The sequence below is a fragment of the Alternaria postmessia genome, assembly GCF_024291825.1.
Source record: "Alternaria postmessia strain BMP 2775 chromosome Unknown scaffold_14, whole genome shotgun sequence".
Classification (NCBI taxonomy): Eukaryota; Fungi; Ascomycota; class Dothideomycetes; order Pleosporales; family Pleosporaceae; genus Alternaria; species Alternaria postmessia.
The window spans coordinates 168,439-187,093 of NW_026260087.1; the positions used below are offsets into that span (position 1 = coordinate 168,439).

Below are 18,655 nucleotides of genomic sequence, written 5' to 3' on the forward strand. Positions count from 1 at the left end.
AGAGCGAGATACCAAGTTCAAAAGTGTACTGAGATTTGGTTGAGGAACAGGAAATATACCACTGGCTTAAATGCATTCACAAGAAACAGTCGCATCATTTCACCATAAGACATGACTGTAGCTCCAATTATCCAAGTCCAAATGTACCCATATCTTGAGTGTCTGTCATAGTGAGATGAATGAGTCCCTAGCTTCATACCCTATCTTATGCAACACTAGAGAGGTAGCGTGCAATTCGCCGACCGTACAAAAGTGACCCATGTGTAATCGTTCCAGTCACTTGTTCTATTTCCTCGTATCTCCGGCTGCATCAATGTGCACGTGAAGTCCTTCCCGTTGTCGGAAGCCCTTTGCGGTTCCCGGTCCCTGTTCGTTCGGCCCCAATTATTGCTTGGCATCTAAACCGTCCGTCGTGCGTCCGCAACTCGCAAACTGCGACCGACTGACCCACGAACTTCACGTCAATCCGCACGCAACTCGGTTCCTCGGTACCTCCCGGTAAATCAGTCAAGATGGCCGCCGCGATCAAAGCCCTCAATGCGAAGATTCGCTCCAACCCGTACACGGATTACTTTTGCTCGACTCGTATGTACACCCGTCTCGTTGTGAGGGCACTGCGCATTGGAAGAGCTTGGGAAAGGGTGCGCAGAGGATGACATCTGGAAGATACAATGAAGGAGTTGCAGAGAGAAAGAGCAGTTCGCTGACGTAAAGGTAGATTTCTGGGGCCCGGCGAGTAACTTTGGTATCCCGATTGCGGCTATTGCGGACATGAGCAAAGATCCTGAGATGTACGTTCTACACCTTTCAACTCCCTTCTTCACCTTTATCCAAACCTTTCAAACTATAAGCCATGTGTCCAGCCCTATCCTGCGGCTCCCACATTCACCCTTCCCTACCCAGACTCTCCGCTCCCACAAACTCCAGCTAACCCCTCCTCACAGCATCTCCGGCCGTATGACCGGCGCCCTTACCCTGTACTCCGGCACATTCATGCGCTACGCCATGGCCGTAACACCAGCAAACTACCTGCTCTTCGGCTGCCACGCCATCAACTTCAGCTCGCAACTCGTTCAAGGGTACCGATACCTCAACTACTGGAACTTCGGCGGCCGGGAAGCTAGCCTGGCGGGCAAGGCGGATAAGGCCAAGGATGAGGCAATGGGTATGGTGGGAAAGGCGGAGCAGAAGCTCGAGAAGGTCGCCGAGGATGTCAAGGGCGTCATTCCGAAATAAATGGGATAAAGCAGAAGTGCATGTCGGAGCAGAAGACGCCTATTGTGCATATACCAATTGATGAGCTCGTGGGTATTTCAAATGCCATCTACTTGACTCACAAACTTATTATGACACATTTATCGATACCTTGAATAAAATGTTTACACACGTAAATTACATGAGACTGCTCCTCCCCCCAATCTCATTCCCTCCCTGTCCATTCGGCAAATCACCGTCCCTCCCATCAACAAACTCCCTGTATATCCTCTCAAGACGCATTCGCTCTTGCGCCGAGATACTGCTCCGTCCACTAGAGAGGGAAGACTCTATATGTTTCCACTGGATCTCTGGATCCTTTCTCTCATCCCCCTCCTCTTCTTCTTTACTCGCTCTATCTTCATCTTCCTTCTGTGATGAACCATCGGAACGCTGAAGTTGTTTCTGTTTCTTGCGCAGAGCCTGCAGCGCAGATATCTTCTGAGCAATCATAGCACGTTCGGTGAGCTGAGCAGATGTAGCCAAGGCGGAGTTGGAGTTGGAAGATGTAGGATCGTCGCCATAGCGGAAGTAAGAAAAGTCAGGAATACCCTTGCCATTTGCCGTACCGCTGCTTCCGTCTTTCTTGTTGTGGTCGATTTTCGAGGGATCTACGTCGCCGAGTACATCGTGAATCGCTTCCAGTTGCGCGTTGTATACAACCGCCTGGAGATCGGCACCGGAATAGCCTTCTGTTCTCATTGCTATTTCGCGCAGATTCTCGCCTTCGTGGCCGTCGCCTAGGAGACTGGGCGCGAGGTGCAGTTTACGTGTTACTGCACGCAGGATGTCGATCCGTTCTTCTACGTCCGGCATGTCGCACAAGAGGGATTTGTCGAGACGACCCGGGCGAAGGAGCGCGGGATCAATCAAGTCAGGCCGCGACGTAGCAGCCAAGACGTAGACACCCGAAAGTCCTTCCGCTCCGTCCATTTGGGTGAGAAGCTGGTTCACAACACGGTCCGTTACACCTGTTGAGTCGTGTCCACGCTTCGGTGCGATACTGTCGAACTCATCAAAGAAGAGAACACAGGGTCGCGCTGCTTCCGCACGTTCGAAGAGATCGCGTACAGACTTCTCGGAAGCACCAATGTACTTGTTGAGAATTTCTGGCCCTTTGACCGAGATGAAGTTTAGACCGCACTCACCTGCTACTGCAGATGCGAGGAGAGTCTTGCCACATCCGGGGTAGCCATATAGGAGTAAACCTGATCGAAGACGTAGTGGGCATTTTGCGAAAATGGGCGCGTAGGTTGTAGGATATTGAAGGGTTTCCATGAGAACCTGTCTCGTTGTGTGCAGACCACCGATGGAATCCCATTTTGTGGTCGAAGATTGTAATGTGACGTTTCGCAAGGAGGCGGGGGTGAAGCCGGTAATAGCTTGACTGTAATCCTCTCGTGTGAGGGACACAGTAGGGGACGTAGATGTGACTGAACGAATCAACGCTTCGTTGCGGGCGCGCGATGTGAGTAACACAAGATCGCCGGGCATGTATCCGTCTGTCTGGCCGGCGAGATCGAGAAAGTCGATCGTGGGATCGATGGTGAAAGCGTAATCGTCAGAGGGTTGCTGTGGTATGCTGTCAATGCTAGGTTGACTGCGGTGAGCGGTACTGGGTCGGCTCTCTGATGGTGATGGTGGAAAAGCATGGCCATTTGGTTCCTGGGATTGCTCCACTTTAGCATCCTTGAAGGCGAGCATCTCAAGGACCTTCCTTCTACCGTCTTTATTGGGCGCTTTGAGACTGACAATCTCGCGGACGATATGTCCACCAACGATGACATTGTTCAGGGACTCTTTACCTTGCGCAGTTGCTAGCAGCACTACACCAGAGTCCATGGAACAGTACTGTCTGACGATATTGATCAGACACTCGCTGACATGTCGACTTCGTCCGTTGTCGTTGCCAACTTGAAGCTCAGTCTCTACAGGACATAGCTTGTCCAGGTCATCCAGAATGACCACAGCATTTCCACCCCCTCTTGCGCCCCATGATGCTGAAGCAAACAGTCTGTTCAAAGTCTCTTTGATAGTTGCAACTCGTGTCTCATCCGTTACAAGTTTGCGACAGGGGAAATATATGGTGTTGAAAAGATATTCAGTCCGAAGTTGGTGGGCAAGTAGCTGCGCACATTCCGACTTTCCTGCTCCCAAACCACCAGTGAGTAGAACGGAAGAATTGTGCGTTAGATGTGATCGAAGTTGCTGGATAAGAGGATCTATGCCAACCAGATTTGCGGGCGTCTGTGGAAGCGGATCACCTTGCTGCCAGCCTTTAGCCCAGCTTGTTGGCATTGACACTTCCTGACCAATCTCAAGCGGTGGTTTCCTTTCAGGGAAAAGCACCCATGAGACTCCAGTTGTCGGTGCTAGTGGTTCAAACCTTACAATGCCTCCTTGCCAGCTGAGCTCGGAGTCCTTAGGCGCAGGCAGTATCATCCCATCCGTGACTGGCCCGTCAAGGAGTCCATTCTTCTTCCCGTATATTGTTTTGATCTTTTCTATCGCTTTCTCTTGATCTTGCTTAGACTCGCCACCAAACTTTAACGAGGCATTGACTTGTGATGCAACAGTGGAGAAGGGGATGACCTTGATGGACTTGACAATGGGTTCTCTAGACTCCTTCGTTGGCTTGATCGCTGGCGGTTTGGGAGTTTGAGCTGGAGCGCCTTCGAGTCGGACGAGACCGCCGACAAAGTTCTCGAAACCCAGGACCTTGCAGAGGTCAGTTGAAAGGGCTACATGCCGACTGTCTGGCGCGTCTTCCCATGCCATGATCTTAGCAACGACGCGTGTCGCAGGCTTCTCCTGCTCCTGCTCCTTGGACATGTCGACTGGCTCTTGTAGTCCTGCGGGCTTGATGATTGACACAGAGACCCAGTTGGCGCCTCTGAGAGCCTTGGTGAGTAGTACATCCTTGTCCACCCACACTCTCAGCCCTCCAGCGTCTATGTCTTCTTCTTCATCGAACCACTCTTGTGCCACACTGCGATCGAGTCCGCGCAAGAAGATGACCCCCTTGCTTGCAGCGTCCTCGCGGCCACTGCGCCGGCGGACTGTACTCGCAGTGCTCTTTCCGCTCTTTCTCGAGGCAGCGCCCACGCTCCTGCTTTCCCGGGTTGAGCTCCTCTCCTTTTGTCTTGTCTTAGGCGCGACAATGACCTCGGCGTCAGGCGAGATCTTGACGAAGAGGGATGTGTTGGCCGGTGCAGGAGCGATGGAAGTGACGGTTATGTTTGCGGTCGTTGTAGGGGATAGATGCAGCGTAAGAGGATGGGGCGCTCCAGCCTGGGGGTTCGGGAGTGCGCGTATCTGAGAGAGGAAGTTCAATTCCAAGAATTGGGCATGCAGCTCGATCATCTCCCAGTCCACGGGGGTCAAGGGCTCGATGTTGATGGTATGCGCCTGTGGAGGATCCACGTGTAGTATTATTCCTACCTTCTGCCCCTCTTGCAGGCCGATCAGTCTGGCGAAGGTGGCATCCACCTCCACAGCTGGCAGGTCTTGTTGGCTGACTGCTGGACTGCCTCTCAGGCCGTCTCGCCCGACTACAGGCGCAATCCTGCGCTTGCTCTGCATGCCCGTCCATCCCACGAAAACCGACTTGGGCGCGGTATTCCTATTGTCCGAGGCACCCGGTGGTGGAGGTTGGCGGTATGTGAGCTCGACGACAACATTCTGGGCGACCGTGTTCGCATTCACGAGTACGGAGACGAGCGAGGACGGGAGGTTGACAAGGCAATTCTTGAGCGACTGTTGCAGGGCAACCTCAGCCTGGACAACGTTGCCGGCAGGCTTCTTGGGCGGCATGATGGCGAGAGTCGAGGAGTGAAGGAAGTTGGTACTGCTGCAGCTGCAATCGCATGGCGCATACCTCAAGCTCCCGATGCTCGCATGCGGACCGAGGTTGGGGTGTTCGTCGGCGCCGATGGCCTAAAGCGGTGGCAGAAAGCGGCGGTCCAATCGCTCGACTGCCCTGGAAACGCGGGTAGACGCGACTGGAGCTGCAACGCGACCAGCCCCAATTTTGCTACCGCGCATCCCTCCCCGCTGCATCACTGCACCACGCCCAGACACGTACTTTCACACCAACCCCAGACAGAATGGCGCTCCTTACCACGAGTGCGCCCGTCAACTATGACGAGCAGGAGGGTAAGCGGGCACGGGCAGGACACCGACAACCCCCAGCTAACAGCCAACAGCTGCCTTTGTTGACTTTCTCAAAAACTACAAATCCGCCTCGACAGATGCTGCGGACCAGCTCGAGGGCCTGAACATCAATGGCCATGGCGAAGAGGAATACGATATGGTGGACGACTCGGACGATCCCGCGCCAAACGGAAATGGGGCGCAATCCCGCAGCAAGTCGAAGCTCAAGTACATGGACCAACTGCAAGACGTAGCGAATCGCGTGCGCGACGAGATCCAAATAGACCTCAACGACGTCGAAGCATACGAGAAGGCGACATCAGACGACGAGCACAACTACAGGCTGGTCGAGTCCATCGAGCGCAATGCCCACCACTACATCGAGATCTTCTCGCGAGCCGTCGACAAGTGCCTGCCTCAACCGACCAGGGAACTCGACTTTAAAGACGATGTCTTGGACGTGATTATGACGCAGCGCTCCAAGCGCAACGAAAGACAGCAGGAGATGCAGGGAGTCGACGACAATTCACAGGCTGCGCCAGAAACCATGTTTCCTCCTGCATTGACCAGGCGATACACCCTCAACTTCAGGCCCAGGATACCGTCTGGTTCCAGCAGCCAGCGCAGCACAAAGGCGCTAGCGGTCCGCAATGTTCGCGGAGAGCACCTGGGTCACCTCATCACAGTTCGCGGTATTGCAACCAGGGTGTCGGACGTCAAGCCTGCCGTACAGGTCAATGCCTACTCCTGCGACCGCTGTGGAAGCGAGGTTTTCCAGCCCGTGACGACCAAGCAATTCACCCCTCTCGTTGAGTGCCCGTCCGACGATTGCAAGAGCAACAAGACCAAGGGCCAGCTCTTCCTCTCGACCCGCGCCTCCAAGTTCCTTCCATTCCAAGAAGTCAAGATCCAAGAGATGGCCGATCAAGTTCCTGTTGGCCATATTCCTAGACAGCTGACTATCCACTGTCATGGCGCACTCGTCAGACAGATCAACCCCGGCGATGTCATTGACTGTGCTGGTATCTTCCTCCCCACACCCTACACTGGCTTCAAGGCAATCCGAGCCGGTCTCCTCACCGACACATACCTCGAAGCCCAATATGTCATGCAACACAAGAAGGCCTACGACGACATTGTGCTTGCCCAGCCAACTCTGCGGAGGATGAACGAACTCGAAAGGACTGGTCAGCTGTACGAGTACCTGTCGCGATCTATCGCGCCTGAAATTTTCGGTCACGTCGACGTCAAGAAAGCCCTTCTCCTCCAGCTCATTGGTGGTGTCACAAAGGAGGTCGGCGACGGTATGCGAATCCGTGGTGACATCAACGTCTGCTTGATGGGTGACCCTGGTGTGGCCAAATCCCAATTGCTTAAGTACATTACCAAAGTAGCACCCCGTGGTGTCTACACGACTGGTCGTGGTAGCAGTGGTGTTGGTCTTACCGCCGCCGTCATGCGCGACCCAGTCACAGATGAAATGGTCCTTGAAGGAGGAGCTCTTGTGCTAGCTGACAACGGCATGTGCTGCATTGATGAGTTTGACAAGATGGATGACAGCGACCGAACAGCCATCCACGAAGTCATGGAACAGCAAACAATCTCTATCAGCAAGGCTGGCATTACAACCACTTTGAACGCTCGCACGTCGATTCTCGCGGCTGCTAACCCCCTATACGGCCGCTACAATCCTCGCCTCTCGCCAATCGAGAACATCAACCTCCCTGCTGCGCTCCTATCTCGTTTCGATGTCTTGTTCCTTATCCTCGATACCCCTGCGCGAGACTCTGACGAAGAGCTGGCTCGTCACGTCACTCACGTGCACATGCATAATGCTCATCCCGAGGCCCCTGGTGGCATTATCTTCAGCCCTGCCGAAGTACGACAATGGGTTGCTCGCGCACGATCATACCGACCAACCGTGCCAAAGGAGGTATCAGACTACATGGTCGGCGCCTACGTCCGCATGCGTCAACAGCAGAAGCGCGACGACGGCAACAAGAAGGCCTTTACCCACACTTCGCCGCGTACGCTGCTTGGTGTACTTCGTCTTGCACAGGCTCTGGCACGTCTACGATTCGCCGAACAAGTCATTTCGGAGGACGTTGACGAAGCTCTTCGCCTTACCGAAGTCAGCAAGGCCAGTCTGTATGCCGATGAGAACCGCGGAATCGATCATACGCCGAGCAGTAAGATCTACCACCTCATCAAGTCCATGGAGGCTAGCGGTGCTGCTGCTGTTGGTGATGGCACAAGGGGTGAACTTGATCTCCGCAGGGTCAGGGAAAGGGTTTTGGCCAAGGGCTTCACAGCCGATCAGTTTGAACAAGCTATCGACGAATATTCCTTGCTCGACGTAAGTATCACTGTCCAATGTTCTAGGAGGCTCACCGTACTAATGCTTCTTGATAGGTCTGGCAAACAACTGGAGAAGGCACAAGGCTTGTCTTTATCGAGGCTGGGTTGGAGGATGAGGATATGGATGCTGATAACGACTTCTAGAGCATGGGATTGGAATGTTGGCATTGGATGTAGTAGTGTCTGTTTACGGCGTACCAAGGCGTTGGATATCCGAACGACGTTGAGCGCGCGTCTACTTTGCTTGCAGCTGTTTGTAGCTTCGCATAGAAATTCCAATGAAGCAACGACGAACCAATGCTTCTTTGATTGTTGTCTACTGAATGTCGCGTGCGCCAGGGTCGCTGTCACATGCCAAGGCAGCCGTCTGCAAGCAAGCATCATCGGTGCGTGGTGAACCCTCGCGGGGTCGCTACCGAAAAGTGGGAGAGCTCAAGTCCCCCAGCCCTGTTTCACTGTACCCTCTCTCACAACAACTCACGTTTTCTCTGATTACTCATGTGGTGAGATTTCGCTACAAGCCTCGTCCACGGTCCTACCTTCTTAAAGAGGTTACTTCCAACAGCGAATCTCGCGACGCGGCAGAAACCGACAGATAAGCTTGCGCCAGCTGTTCGCATCTCCCTGCGATCTTCCCGTCAATCGCAAATTCATACAGATTCGCCTTCTCCAGCATTCTCAAACATGGCTCAAGGCGCAGCAAACAACTTTGCGCAATTCATGGTTGTGGGACGTAAGTAGACCCCTCCATGCTGCCTCAGCCCACTTCCACAACGTTCAATTGCGCCCCGAATGCACCTGCTGACGAGCTCGCAGCAACATGTTTTTTCCTCGGAATCATGTTTGCGCAACTACCTTATGACTACAATGTCTTGTGGACTGTGCCTGCCGACCGAGCGACCTACTTCGACATTCTTGAATCGCACATCCAGTTCCTCTATGCCTCTCCTCCCATCGTGTCGCGCATCCTCAACCTAGCCATCGGCACCGGTCTCCTCGGCTTTCTTATCAAGCTCTTCAAGCCAAACCAGGCCAACATGCTCTTCGATGGCGCGTCGCTTGTTCTCTACATGGCTGGTATCACCGTGTACCTCACCAACATCGTCAAGGGTTTCAGGGTCGTGACGGCAGGCATCTACGGAGACGTGAACAAAGCGGCCCCGGGGGAGATTACAGACGAGGATATGGGCGATTACATCTCGAGGGAGGACACGTTGAGGGTCTTTGCGGCTAGTAACACGATTCTGGCGCTCGTGTTGGTGGGTGTGCTGGTGCTGCAGGCTGGGCAATGGTATGCCAAGAGGGCCGAAGAGAAGGAGATTGAAGAATTCGAGCGTCAGGCTGAGGAGAAGAAGGGCGCGGGGAAGAAGAAGCAGTAGATCATCACTCCTCCGATGGAGTGGGCTGATGGGTAGCGGATGCGCTTTCCAAAGCATTGGGTTTAGGTCGAGTAGGCTTCCAGTTCTTATTCCTCTTTTGTCTTGTGCAATGATAAAGGGCTGGGATTTATTTGTTAGTATGCCGAACAAGTTTTGTAGGAACAATGAGGCGTGTAACAAGTACTTATGACATACATGGGTCTCTGTGCTCAGTATCCATCTCGATTGTGGCTCTTGATTTCTTAGTGATCAGTATGAACGGCCACTCTTCTCACTCGTACGATTCTCATGTTTCCTTGTTATCCAAAAAGCTCTCTGTTTGCTGTTACCACGTAGCGCCTTCCTGTTTGGTACACCTCAACCAGCAACAGCAGCTCACATCTGCCGGTCTCGACCTCTCCAGTCGAGCTCATCTGCATCTCTACATCGACCAGAACCTCTTTCCTCGATAATCGGCGACGAGCCAGCTTGATCGGGGCACACCAACGGGCTGCTAGCGTTACTCATCTAATCGACTGCCATACAGTTGCAATCATTCCTTCTCACCGTTCACGAGTAAGCATAGGCCGAGCCGGAGACGATCGCTACTGCTGAACATCGACACGTCATACAAGGGAAAGCAGTCGCAATAACCAACAATGCCGCAGCGCGAGGCATCCACCGCTTACGAACGCAAACAGAAAGCAAACGGAATGATACGACGAGACCAAAGCACTGCGATCTCAGCCAATGGTCTACTCAGTAAACAATTCGCCAGCATCACTGACGTTCTTCTCAAAGCAAGCCAGCGACGTGATCAGAACCTGCAGCAAAGGCTGTCGAGACCAGTGCCCATTTCAACAACATTCAGGCCTGTGAGCAAGCCTCTTGTCGCCGCTGAATCAGAGCTATCAGAAGTTAACGCTTGCGGTGACGATCATATCGATCTTGAACAAGTCAAACAAAGCAATAAAGATATTGTCGGGATCAATTCGATGACGGCTGGCACTAATGAGGGACAGTCGGGTGAGCATATACGTATCCTGTCATTACATCCAGTCCAATTTCATTGACTCGCAAGTAGATGTGTCGGGGACACAGACCAGTCTCCGTGGCTGTGACGTACCGGAGTATGCCGAGAATCCCAGGATGATGCTCGCTGAGCTGGAATCGTCGAGCCCAGAACATTCCGGTCGTGATGTGAATGAGGAGCTTGACGACAGCTATGGCCAAGAGAACACCCGGGTAGACACGAAATGTGTCTCATCGTTGATGAAGGGTACCGCCGTTGAGCACGTCAACGATCCGAAAGGCATACCTACAAGCCCCAGCATAGATGAGGCAGACGCCTTATCGATCTTGGCTAGGCGTCTGGGCATCGACGGTAATGAGAACAAGGTTTTTGAAAGTATCGAATCCACGTTTGGTGAGCTTGACGAGCAATTCTCTAATGCAAGCCACACCGAGGATAAAGACAACGACCTCAAGGCTCTCCGTGAAGAGCTAGCGACTGTATTTTCGCCACCATGGGATACAACCTCTCGAGACTTCCAGCGTACCACTAGGGACACACCCGTCAATAGCATGAGATCGAACCCTCAAGAGCACGCGGTTGAAAATCTTCAGCCAGACGACACACCACCTGCTGCTTCCTTGATATTGGAGCCTGGGGATGCTGAGTGCAAGGATGTCCAGGTCGGGTGCACACAGCCCTTCAGTGACGGCATAGGCGAACAGGAGACTCAGAGAGAAAAAGAAACGATGCTCGAAAGGGAGAACGAAAAGCTTGAAGCGACTATAAAGTATGTTCTGGAGGAGGAGAAGAGATACCGTGCAATTGAGGAGAACAAGCGCCTTAAAACCCGTCTGATCGTCTCTAACCTGGCTGCTGATGTGGATGATAAAGCCATCCGTGCCTTCTTCGCTAAATATGTAACGGAGATGTAAGTAATTTACCCCATCTACATGTCCAACGAACACTATACTACTGCGTATTTCACTAGCCGCAATGTCACCATTCTATCAGTACGCGATCCAGTCAAGAGGACTAGAACAGCGTACGTCGATATGTACAGCAGGAAAGTAGCGGTTCGTGCATCATACGAGGTCGGAAGTATTTTTGGATTGATTGTGAAGATCAAGTTGGCAGTGGAGTAATGGGGGTCGAAGGGTGACTTTTGTGTATATAAGTCGTCAGGGCCATGGTGTATTGTATCTTCTCAAGAGACCTAATCAGTAGCTATGTTATAAGTAATACATATCTCTCATACACTATACAGCAGCTCTTTTAAACAAGCTGTCTCTCAAGCTCCTTTGTCACTTGCTAACGCCTTCTCCAACTCACGATCAGCGCTCAACTCCTTTTCTGCCCCCTCTATCACGCCCCTGAGTCCCTTGGCACAGGCGTCCAACTGCGCCCTCTCCTCCTCATCAAGCTGAATCGGCATCGCCTTGATGATACCCTTCCGACCTACCACTGCCGGCATCGACAAACAGCAGCCCAACTCAGGTTGGTAGAAGGACAATGGTCGAACAGAGCGTGAGTCGAATAGGATATACTTGCAGATACTAGCCGCAATGTTTCCGATGCCATATGCAGTACAACCTTTGGCCGCAATAATGGCACCAGCTGCTCCTCGGGTATGAGACGAGATTTGGCTTTTGAATTCTGAAGTCAATGTGTTTGGCGGGAGAGCAAGCGCGAGCGGTGTTGTGCCGATTGTAGCACTTGACCAGGCGATCTGTCTCTTGCATTAGCATATACATAACCTGGACGTCTTCCTCGATTGAGTCCTTTCTTCGCCGCAAAGAGGGGTAAAGAACACTTACAAACTGGCTGTCTCCATGCTCCCCAAGCACATACGCGTCAATGCTGTTCGGTGCTACCTCCGCCTTCTCTGCCAAAACACCCCTCAACCGCGCAGAATCCAAACTCGTCCCTGTCCCCAACACCTGGTTCTCGGGTAATCCAGACAACCTCCTTGCAAAATATGTCAAGATATCCACTGGATTCGCCACCAGTAGCAAAATCGTATGCGGGCTGATCGGAGCCATGGCCCCAAAGATACTTTCCAGGATATGTAAGTTTCTGGAAAGCAGTGATAAACGTGATTCTCCAGTCTTTTGTTTCGCGCCCGCGGTTATGACGACGATGTCAGCTTGGCCAGCGTCCTTGTGAGTGCCTGCTCGGACTTTCACGCCACTGCCGCCACGGTAGGTTGCGTCGTTCAAGTCGCGGACTTGAGCTTCTAGCAGGGAGGCTTTGAGATCCACGAGGATTACTTCTGAGCAGATGGGTTGGAGGATGAGGGTGTAGGCTAGAGTGGAGCCGACATCTCCGCAACCGAGGATTGCGATTGTGGTTTTTAGCTTGGGAGATGCCATGTATGCTGCTACTCTGTTTTTATTTTAGATGTGAGTAGGGTTAGATGAGTACGTGGATTGATGTTGCGAGAGGTAACGTAGTGAGAAACGTAAAAGTGCGAGGGTCGTAGACGTTCGACTATAAGAAGGAAATGGGAACGCAATCTGATCATCCGGTGTTGAATGTACCTATTTGTACGTGAGCCCGTAGTCGCAAGTTGTGGTTCGTCGCCAAGGCCTGGGCTGCAGAGAAGTGGTGTGATGTATGGTGGAGCTCAGCCACTCACAGTTCGCCTCACCATGCGAATACGTGCTTACAGCACCAACCCAACTGCGATGTTACGGAGACTTTTATTGTCGTGTTTAGTTGGATACATGATATATCATGGCTTTGACTCGGATCATGCACTAGATAAATCGAGTGCTCAAAACATCTGCTGATATGCCCACTGATTCTGCACATCGTCCTCCAACGGCAGCGTCGTCTTCTGCAATTCCTTTGCTACTTTATCAGCCTCACCCCAGACCCGAAGCAGGTTGCCTCCTGCAATCTTTGCAGCATCCTCATCGCTGATTCCTTGTCTCAACAGTTCGGCGATGAGATCGGGGAACTTGGATACATCTTCTAATCCCTTCGGTGTCTTTTCAATGCCGTCGTAATCTGTGCCGATGCCAACGTGATCATAGCCAATCAATTCTCCAATGTGCCTAATGTGGCGCACCACATGCGCCAAGGTATTGTTCTCTGGAACAAACTCTGGGAATGAGTTCGGTGTCCCAGAAGCTTTACAGGACACGAAGTCTGGGTTGAAATTGACCATGACAACAGAATTGCGCTGCTTCACGAGCTGAAGTATGTCATCCGGGACGTTTCGAGGATGTGGACAGATTGCGTGTGCAGAGCTGTGACTAAAGATTGGGGGTGCGATGCTACCAGTCCAATTCCCGTCGCCTCGGCCTACAAGGACATCGCGCATAGTATCTTGACTCACGTGCGCAAGATCCACCAACATTCCCAGGCGATTCATCTCTTTTACGAGGTCGCGACCAGCTGGGCTAAGACCCTTCCAGTACGGTTTCGCGATATGCGCGCTGAAGTCGGAGCCAGTCTCAATTGCTGCATCGGCATATTTGTTGTGGCAGTTCCATGTCAAAGTCGCATATCTGACTCCAAGCTGATAGTAGAGTCGTAATGTAGAGACTGAGTTGCCGATCTGGTGCAGGCCTTCAATAGCTGCTGGGGCAATGAAATTGCCGCTTTCGAAAGCTTTGATAGCCTCTGCGCTGTTCCTAGATGGAGTGAAGTACTTTGGGTAGTTTTGGCCTAGGCGGTTAAACAGATCCAGTTGACCCAGCGTTGCCTTGACGACTATATATATTAGCAGCATACTCGCTGGACGTTGTTTCGTACTAGCTTACTGTCATAGTATCTATCATCCGCAAAGTTCGTCTCATCACCCAGTGGGCAGAGCCAAAATGCGCTCCAGAATGCACCGCCTTGTAGCCCCTTTTGAAGGCGAGGGATATCGACGTGTTGCGCTAGTCCGCCATTCTCGAACTTGTCTGCAAAGTCGCTGCCGGACTCGTTGTAGATGTGATTCTTGTATGTGCCTCGAATGAAGATCATAAGGTCATTATGGCCATCTCTTAGGTAGTCAGCATTCGGCCCTTGATATCACATTCATACAGCTGACCAATAAGTGGGTTTTCCTGCAGGATCTTTACAGCTCTTTCTTCAACTGTCAATGGCTTTCCACATGCGTGCTTTTGGCCTGAAAACAACGTCCGGACTTCCGAGAACCATATGGTCGACGCGATAAGGAAGAGGACTACGAAGAAGATAACGTCATCAGCGCCGCACATGCGCCGTCTCGAAGACGGACGACGCTGTGCATGCGCGTGCTTCTCGCTGACGGGGAGGTCTCTTATCTTCTCCATAATCAATACTGGAGGTCAGAGATGGAAAAAGAAACATGGCGCAGGGGAGGCCGTATCATTGAGGTAGATGTAGGTCTTGGCACGAGACGCGGACGGAGTTAGGGGTTTGGTCCGGAAACACCACGCGACGCGAACGCTGAAAACATCGTCAGAGCCACAACCGTCTCAAAGCACATCGCCAGTTTCTCGAATTATACTTCACCTCACAATCCACAGACATGGCGATAATATCAGCAAACACCATGATACGCAGTATCGCACTGTTCCACCTCACACTCGCAGTCGTCCTGCTCAAGAATCCCGCCCTGATATCAAACCAAGGGGTCGTTCTCCTGCTAGGAGAATCAATGCAACTTGTGCGCACTCCTGTTCCCTCTCCGCACACTCATGTTTTCCCTGAAATTGCTAACAGCTGTCAGCCAACACCCCGCGACTTCAACAAAACCTCCGCAGCAACGGCCTTCATAGCCGTCCTCTTCGCCTTCATCGGCCTCTCCGACCTAACCGCCCTCTCTCTTCACGAAGACGTTTTCGACCATTTCTGGGGCCTACAAGCACCTATGCGTCTCCTCTTTCTCTTTGGTATCACTGCATACTCGTACATGTTCAAGGAAGGAGGCATGTTCGCTCCTAGGGGCGTCGACTTCAGGATGAGCACCGGTGCCAGTCTGAACAACAGCTTCATCTTCACATGGGGATTTATGGAGGTTTCGGCATGGTTCTGGGTGTTTACCACGTTGAGGGAAGAGCGGTCAGCGAAGGCCACCAAACTGGCTGAGAAGGAGGCTCGGGAAGCTGAGATCAATACGCTATAGGGTGGCTATAGGTATTTGGTTACCCTTCAGACACATCGAAAGCGAACCGCCGACGCCCGATTTGCACGCAGAGACTGGCTCTCTGCCGATATGTTATAAAAGAAAGATTGGAGAGATGCCATTCTCAGTCTTCTCAGACATGCGTAGCTGAAGGATTGTCTGTACTTTGTGCACATGTTAACAGCTTCGATGCAGTATCAAGGACTCTTCCAGCGAGACCGATGTCTACCTGCTTAGGAGACTGCAGCGAGACGACGGACGTTTACGGAGAACCACAATATACCAATGCACAGGGTCAGAAGATGTCTACCACAATCGGAAGCTTATCAGAAATTTTATCAAAGGCATCTAATAAGTGTAGCAAAGCGTTCCGCCTTCGGTATCCAGCAAATCCTTGAGCGTGGCATCGCCTGCTAGCGCCCCAATGTTGATGGTGAAGTCCAATGTAACATTCTTACCACTGTAATCAAAGGGTGTAATGGGACCACCGACTTGGTTCAGACGTGTCTCGAGATCCTTCTGTTGCCATTCCCAAAAGATGCGGTCAATGTTTCCATGATGAAGATAGAAGAGTGGATCTGCCATGTATCAGTCAGTTTTCTAGCGACACCAGAGAGGATGGGAAGCAACTGCTTACCACCAGGGCTCTCCGCTGCGTTTCCCATGGTCCCTAGGATGCCACCAACACCGAAGTGACCGCTGGCATGAATGTTTGGGGGATCGAAGCTTTGCTTCTTCTCAACTGTTCTTGCAAGACTGGTGTAATCGGGCTGTGCCAGGACTTCTTCGACCAGATTACGATCTGCAAACCTGTTGATGATCCATGGAACAAAGTCACGTTTCAAGCAATGCGGAGTGGGCACATTCACGGCAAAGTGAGGAGGGGCGAATGGCCCGTTCATCACACAGCCTCCACCAGTATTGCCTGTAATGTTTAAGCGGTTCTGTTCCGGCGTAGCTTGGACAGGATAGCCGTTGCCACCGAATCCTGTCTCAGGGTCAAAGATGTCAGACTCAAAGGCATGGGTAGAGTTTTCATTCCGAGGTTCAGCATCCAGGGACCAGTCCCAGTATCTGCGTACAGATTAGTTCAGAAACAATTTATATTGAGAGAAGATATTCTGTCAACGGGGACAACTTACGGCTGGCCTCCGGTGTATCCGCATTCGTCTCTCAAGGCCTTTTCGTAGGTTGCAACGAAGTAACGGTGCCACAAGAGAAAATGTCCCTAAGAGTGTAAGGTTGCGAAAAAGAGGTTGAAAGAAGAGGGCTTAACATACCACCCAGTGGATCTGAGGCTTTTGTAGCATATGGACGGCTTGGTGATCATCGAATCGGTTCACGGTGCCTGAGAGACCAGATTTGGCCTCCGTATGCGACAAGCACAGGACCGCATCGATGTATGATTTCTTCTGTGGCACTGATAGCTGTCTCCTATGTTCTAGCCTTCAGCGATGCGTTCAGAGTTGGACGGTGGTGGGTCATCTCACCACTCTACCCTTTTAGGTGGGTTTTTGCATGTTTCCAACCCTGTGGATGAAGGCAAGGCTGCAGCTGTTGACCATTGTGCCAAGCTCAGGCCGACAGGGAGGAGTTCGAGAAGACGCATATTGATCGAGCAGACGCTTGGAGGATGAAACGTGGATGACGATAGTCGTTGTCACACGTGCCAATCCTTCGAGAAGAGAATCGTTTTAGGTGCTGCGCCGTATTGAAGAGCTTTCCAGTACACCCACAGCCAAGTAGGCACCTGAAGTAGCTGATGGGTTTTAGTGACCGACACTGTTTGTATGTTTTATAAGAAAGCTGTGCGAGCTGGCTGCCGACAGCCGATCTCGAGATTTGCGGTCAGATCGTTCTAATATCTTTCTGGACCTTTACCCGCGGCTGCATTGGAACCATTGTTGAGTATGGCAGATATGTTTGCCGACAATCTATCCCTGTTGCGTGTCAGACCAGTATTGCGAACACCACGGTGGCCCTGATCTACCCTCTAAGTCTGTAAGCTACCTGGCCATATGAACTCAAATCGCCAACTATTCTGGAAGGGACCAGACCTTATTCTCGCTTTAAGAAGCGTAATCTCGTCACACTCTACATGTGCATTGTTGCTAACTAGGTATTCTCGTTTCACTTCCCAATCTTCAATCCTTGGCCGAGTACACCGACAGATACTTTCATGCAATACGACCCATCTACGGATACTTGTATCCTGCGCCCAGTCCCAATCTTGCCTACGCTTTTGAGGCTCGCCCGTCCCAGGAACTTTACGGTGCGGGACGAGAGGTCCGCGGCTCCCGGAGGCTCACTCGAACATGGCTTGCCACTCCGTTTGCGAATGTGTCGATTGGGAAATTGTTGCCGCCTGCCGGGCGTAGATGCGGTTACTCCACTAGCAGGGATGGTAAGATTGCTCGGCTGCAGCGGGTGGTCATGGTTTCTCGGGATAGGTCCTCAATACGCGACATACTGACATGCACAAACACGATGATTCGACCACAGAATGGTTACACATTCCCATTCTAGATGTTGTTACTTCGTGAACGGTGTACTCACCTCTAATAGCCCATTAGCGATGCGGGCCCTGAACCCGACGTATAGACATGGATTCAGATCCTCTCTGATATTCGCCGGTGGTTAAAACATATGCGTTGGCCGACAACTGCGACAGAACTGGAGACGACTGTTCCTGATGAGCCACGAGCCATATTGCAATGCGTGCAACGTGATTTCTGTATATATGTATAACAAGGCATCCTACTGACGTGTGCGGCTGAGGGCCTACTGGCTCTCGACCATACTCTAGTTGATGTCACCCGTCTCAAGTTCGAACGCTTTTTCCTGCTCTATGTGGCCATGATCGGGCCCAATTTCAGTGCAGATCATGAATCTAGGCAGCCTATGTTCTTGATCACCACTGGAATTCTCATCCTGCTTTCGACTGTTGTGGTGGCTCTCAGGTAAGTACCTGTGATAAATACGGAGAGTCGATGTACACTTTATTGATGGCCATGTAGGCTCTACTGTCGTTTCTATCGCGTCCGCAATGTTGGACTCGACGACTACTTCATGGTTGCTGCACTTTTTGTCACGATTGGCATGGCGATCATGAATGGATATCATATCAGCTGGGGTACAGGGTATGCAAGAATGGCGAATCTCACGGAGGTCGAAATTGTGGCTGACAGTGATAGACAACATTTGAAGTACTTGGATGTACCTTCAATGAGGATTCCAACTCTCAAGCACTTCTATTTCTACCAGTTGGTATATCCTTTGGCGCTGTTCCTCGTCAAGGCTAGCATATTAGCGCTGTACCATCGCATTTTTGAGCTGGTAGAATTCCGATATAAAGTGTGGTCTGTAGCTGCATTTGTCACAGTCTACACGATCGTGGTTCTTTTTGTCAACGTAAGA

General features: G+C 51.8%; 9 protein-coding genes across 9 annotated transcripts; 5 read left to right on the forward strand and 4 right to left on the reverse strand.

Moving 5' to 3' along the window:
- Positions 1-512: 512 nt before the first annotated feature.
- Positions 513-1,236, forward strand: MPC1 (pyruvate transporter mpc1; the record flags this gene model as incomplete). Its single annotated transcript, XM_051729567.1, has 3 exons — positions 513-585; positions 719-791; positions 945-1,236. 3 exons carry the CDS (start codon positions 513-515, stop codon positions 1,234-1,236), a joined length of 438 nt encoding a protein of 145 aa, XP_051590601.1.
- A 156-nt stretch (positions 1,237-1,392) lies between these two features.
- J4E82_003279 (uncharacterized protein) lies at positions 1,393-5,067 on the reverse strand (the record flags this gene model as incomplete). Its single annotated transcript, XM_051729568.1, has 1 exon — positions 1,393-5,067. The coding sequence occupies one exon, from the start codon at positions 5,065-5,067 to the stop codon at positions 1,393-1,395; it is 3,675 nt and encodes a 1,224-aa protein (XP_051590602.1).
- Positions 5,068-5,360: 293 nt separating this feature from the next.
- J4E82_003280 (DNA replication licensing factor MCM7) lies at positions 5,361-7,908 on the forward strand (the record flags this gene model as incomplete). Its single annotated transcript, XM_051729569.1, has 3 exons — positions 5,361-5,409; positions 5,460-7,762; positions 7,819-7,908. The coding sequence occupies 3 exons, from the start codon at positions 5,361-5,363 to the stop codon at positions 7,906-7,908; spliced, it is 2,442 nt and encodes an 813-aa protein (XP_051590603.1).
- Positions 7,909-8,448: 540 nt separating this feature from the next.
- J4E82_003281 (uncharacterized protein) lies at positions 8,449-9,143 on the forward strand (the record flags this gene model as incomplete). The annotated part of the gene is made up of 2 exons (XM_051729570.1): positions 8,449-8,497; positions 8,581-9,143. The coding sequence occupies 2 exons, from the start codon at positions 8,449-8,451 to the stop codon at positions 9,141-9,143; spliced, it is 612 nt and encodes a 203-aa protein (XP_051590604.1).
- A 638-nt stretch (positions 9,144-9,781) lies between these two features.
- Positions 9,782-11,279, forward strand: J4E82_003282 (uncharacterized protein; the record flags this gene model as incomplete). Its single annotated transcript, XM_051729571.1, has 3 exons — positions 9,782-10,148; positions 10,207-11,065; positions 11,126-11,279. The coding sequence occupies 3 exons, from the start codon at positions 9,782-9,784 to the stop codon at positions 11,277-11,279; spliced, it is 1,380 nt and encodes a 459-aa protein (XP_051590605.1).
- A 146-nt stretch (positions 11,280-11,425) lies between these two features.
- On the reverse strand, positions 11,426-12,506 carry J4E82_003283 (uncharacterized protein; the record flags this gene model as incomplete). Its single annotated transcript, XM_051729572.1, has 2 exons — positions 11,426-11,863; positions 11,952-12,506. 2 exons carry the CDS (start codon positions 12,504-12,506, stop codon positions 11,426-11,428), a joined length of 993 nt encoding a protein of 330 aa, XP_051590606.1.
- Positions 12,507-12,910: 404 nt separating this feature from the next.
- Positions 12,911-14,348, reverse strand: J4E82_003284 (uncharacterized protein; the record flags this gene model as incomplete). Its single annotated transcript, XM_051729573.1, has 3 exons — positions 12,911-13,854; positions 13,905-14,129; positions 14,180-14,348. 3 exons carry the CDS (start codon positions 14,346-14,348, stop codon positions 12,911-12,913), a joined length of 1,338 nt encoding a protein of 445 aa, XP_051590607.1.
- Positions 14,349-14,641: 293 nt separating this feature from the next.
- Positions 14,642-15,238, forward strand: J4E82_003285 (uncharacterized protein; the record flags this gene model as incomplete). Its single annotated transcript, XM_051729574.1, has 2 exons — positions 14,642-14,779; positions 14,843-15,238. The coding sequence occupies 2 exons, from the start codon at positions 14,642-14,644 to the stop codon at positions 15,236-15,238; spliced, it is 534 nt and encodes a 177-aa protein (XP_051590608.1).
- A 348-nt stretch (positions 15,239-15,586) lies between these two features.
- Positions 15,587-16,847, reverse strand: J4E82_003286 (uncharacterized protein; the record flags this gene model as incomplete). The annotated part of the gene is made up of 5 exons (XM_051729575.1): positions 15,587-15,816; positions 15,876-16,312; positions 16,381-16,466; positions 16,519-16,650; positions 16,737-16,847. The coding sequence occupies 5 exons, from the start codon at positions 16,845-16,847 to the stop codon at positions 15,587-15,589; spliced, it is 996 nt and encodes a 331-aa protein (XP_051590609.1).
- Positions 16,848-18,655: the final 1,808 nt, after the last annotated feature.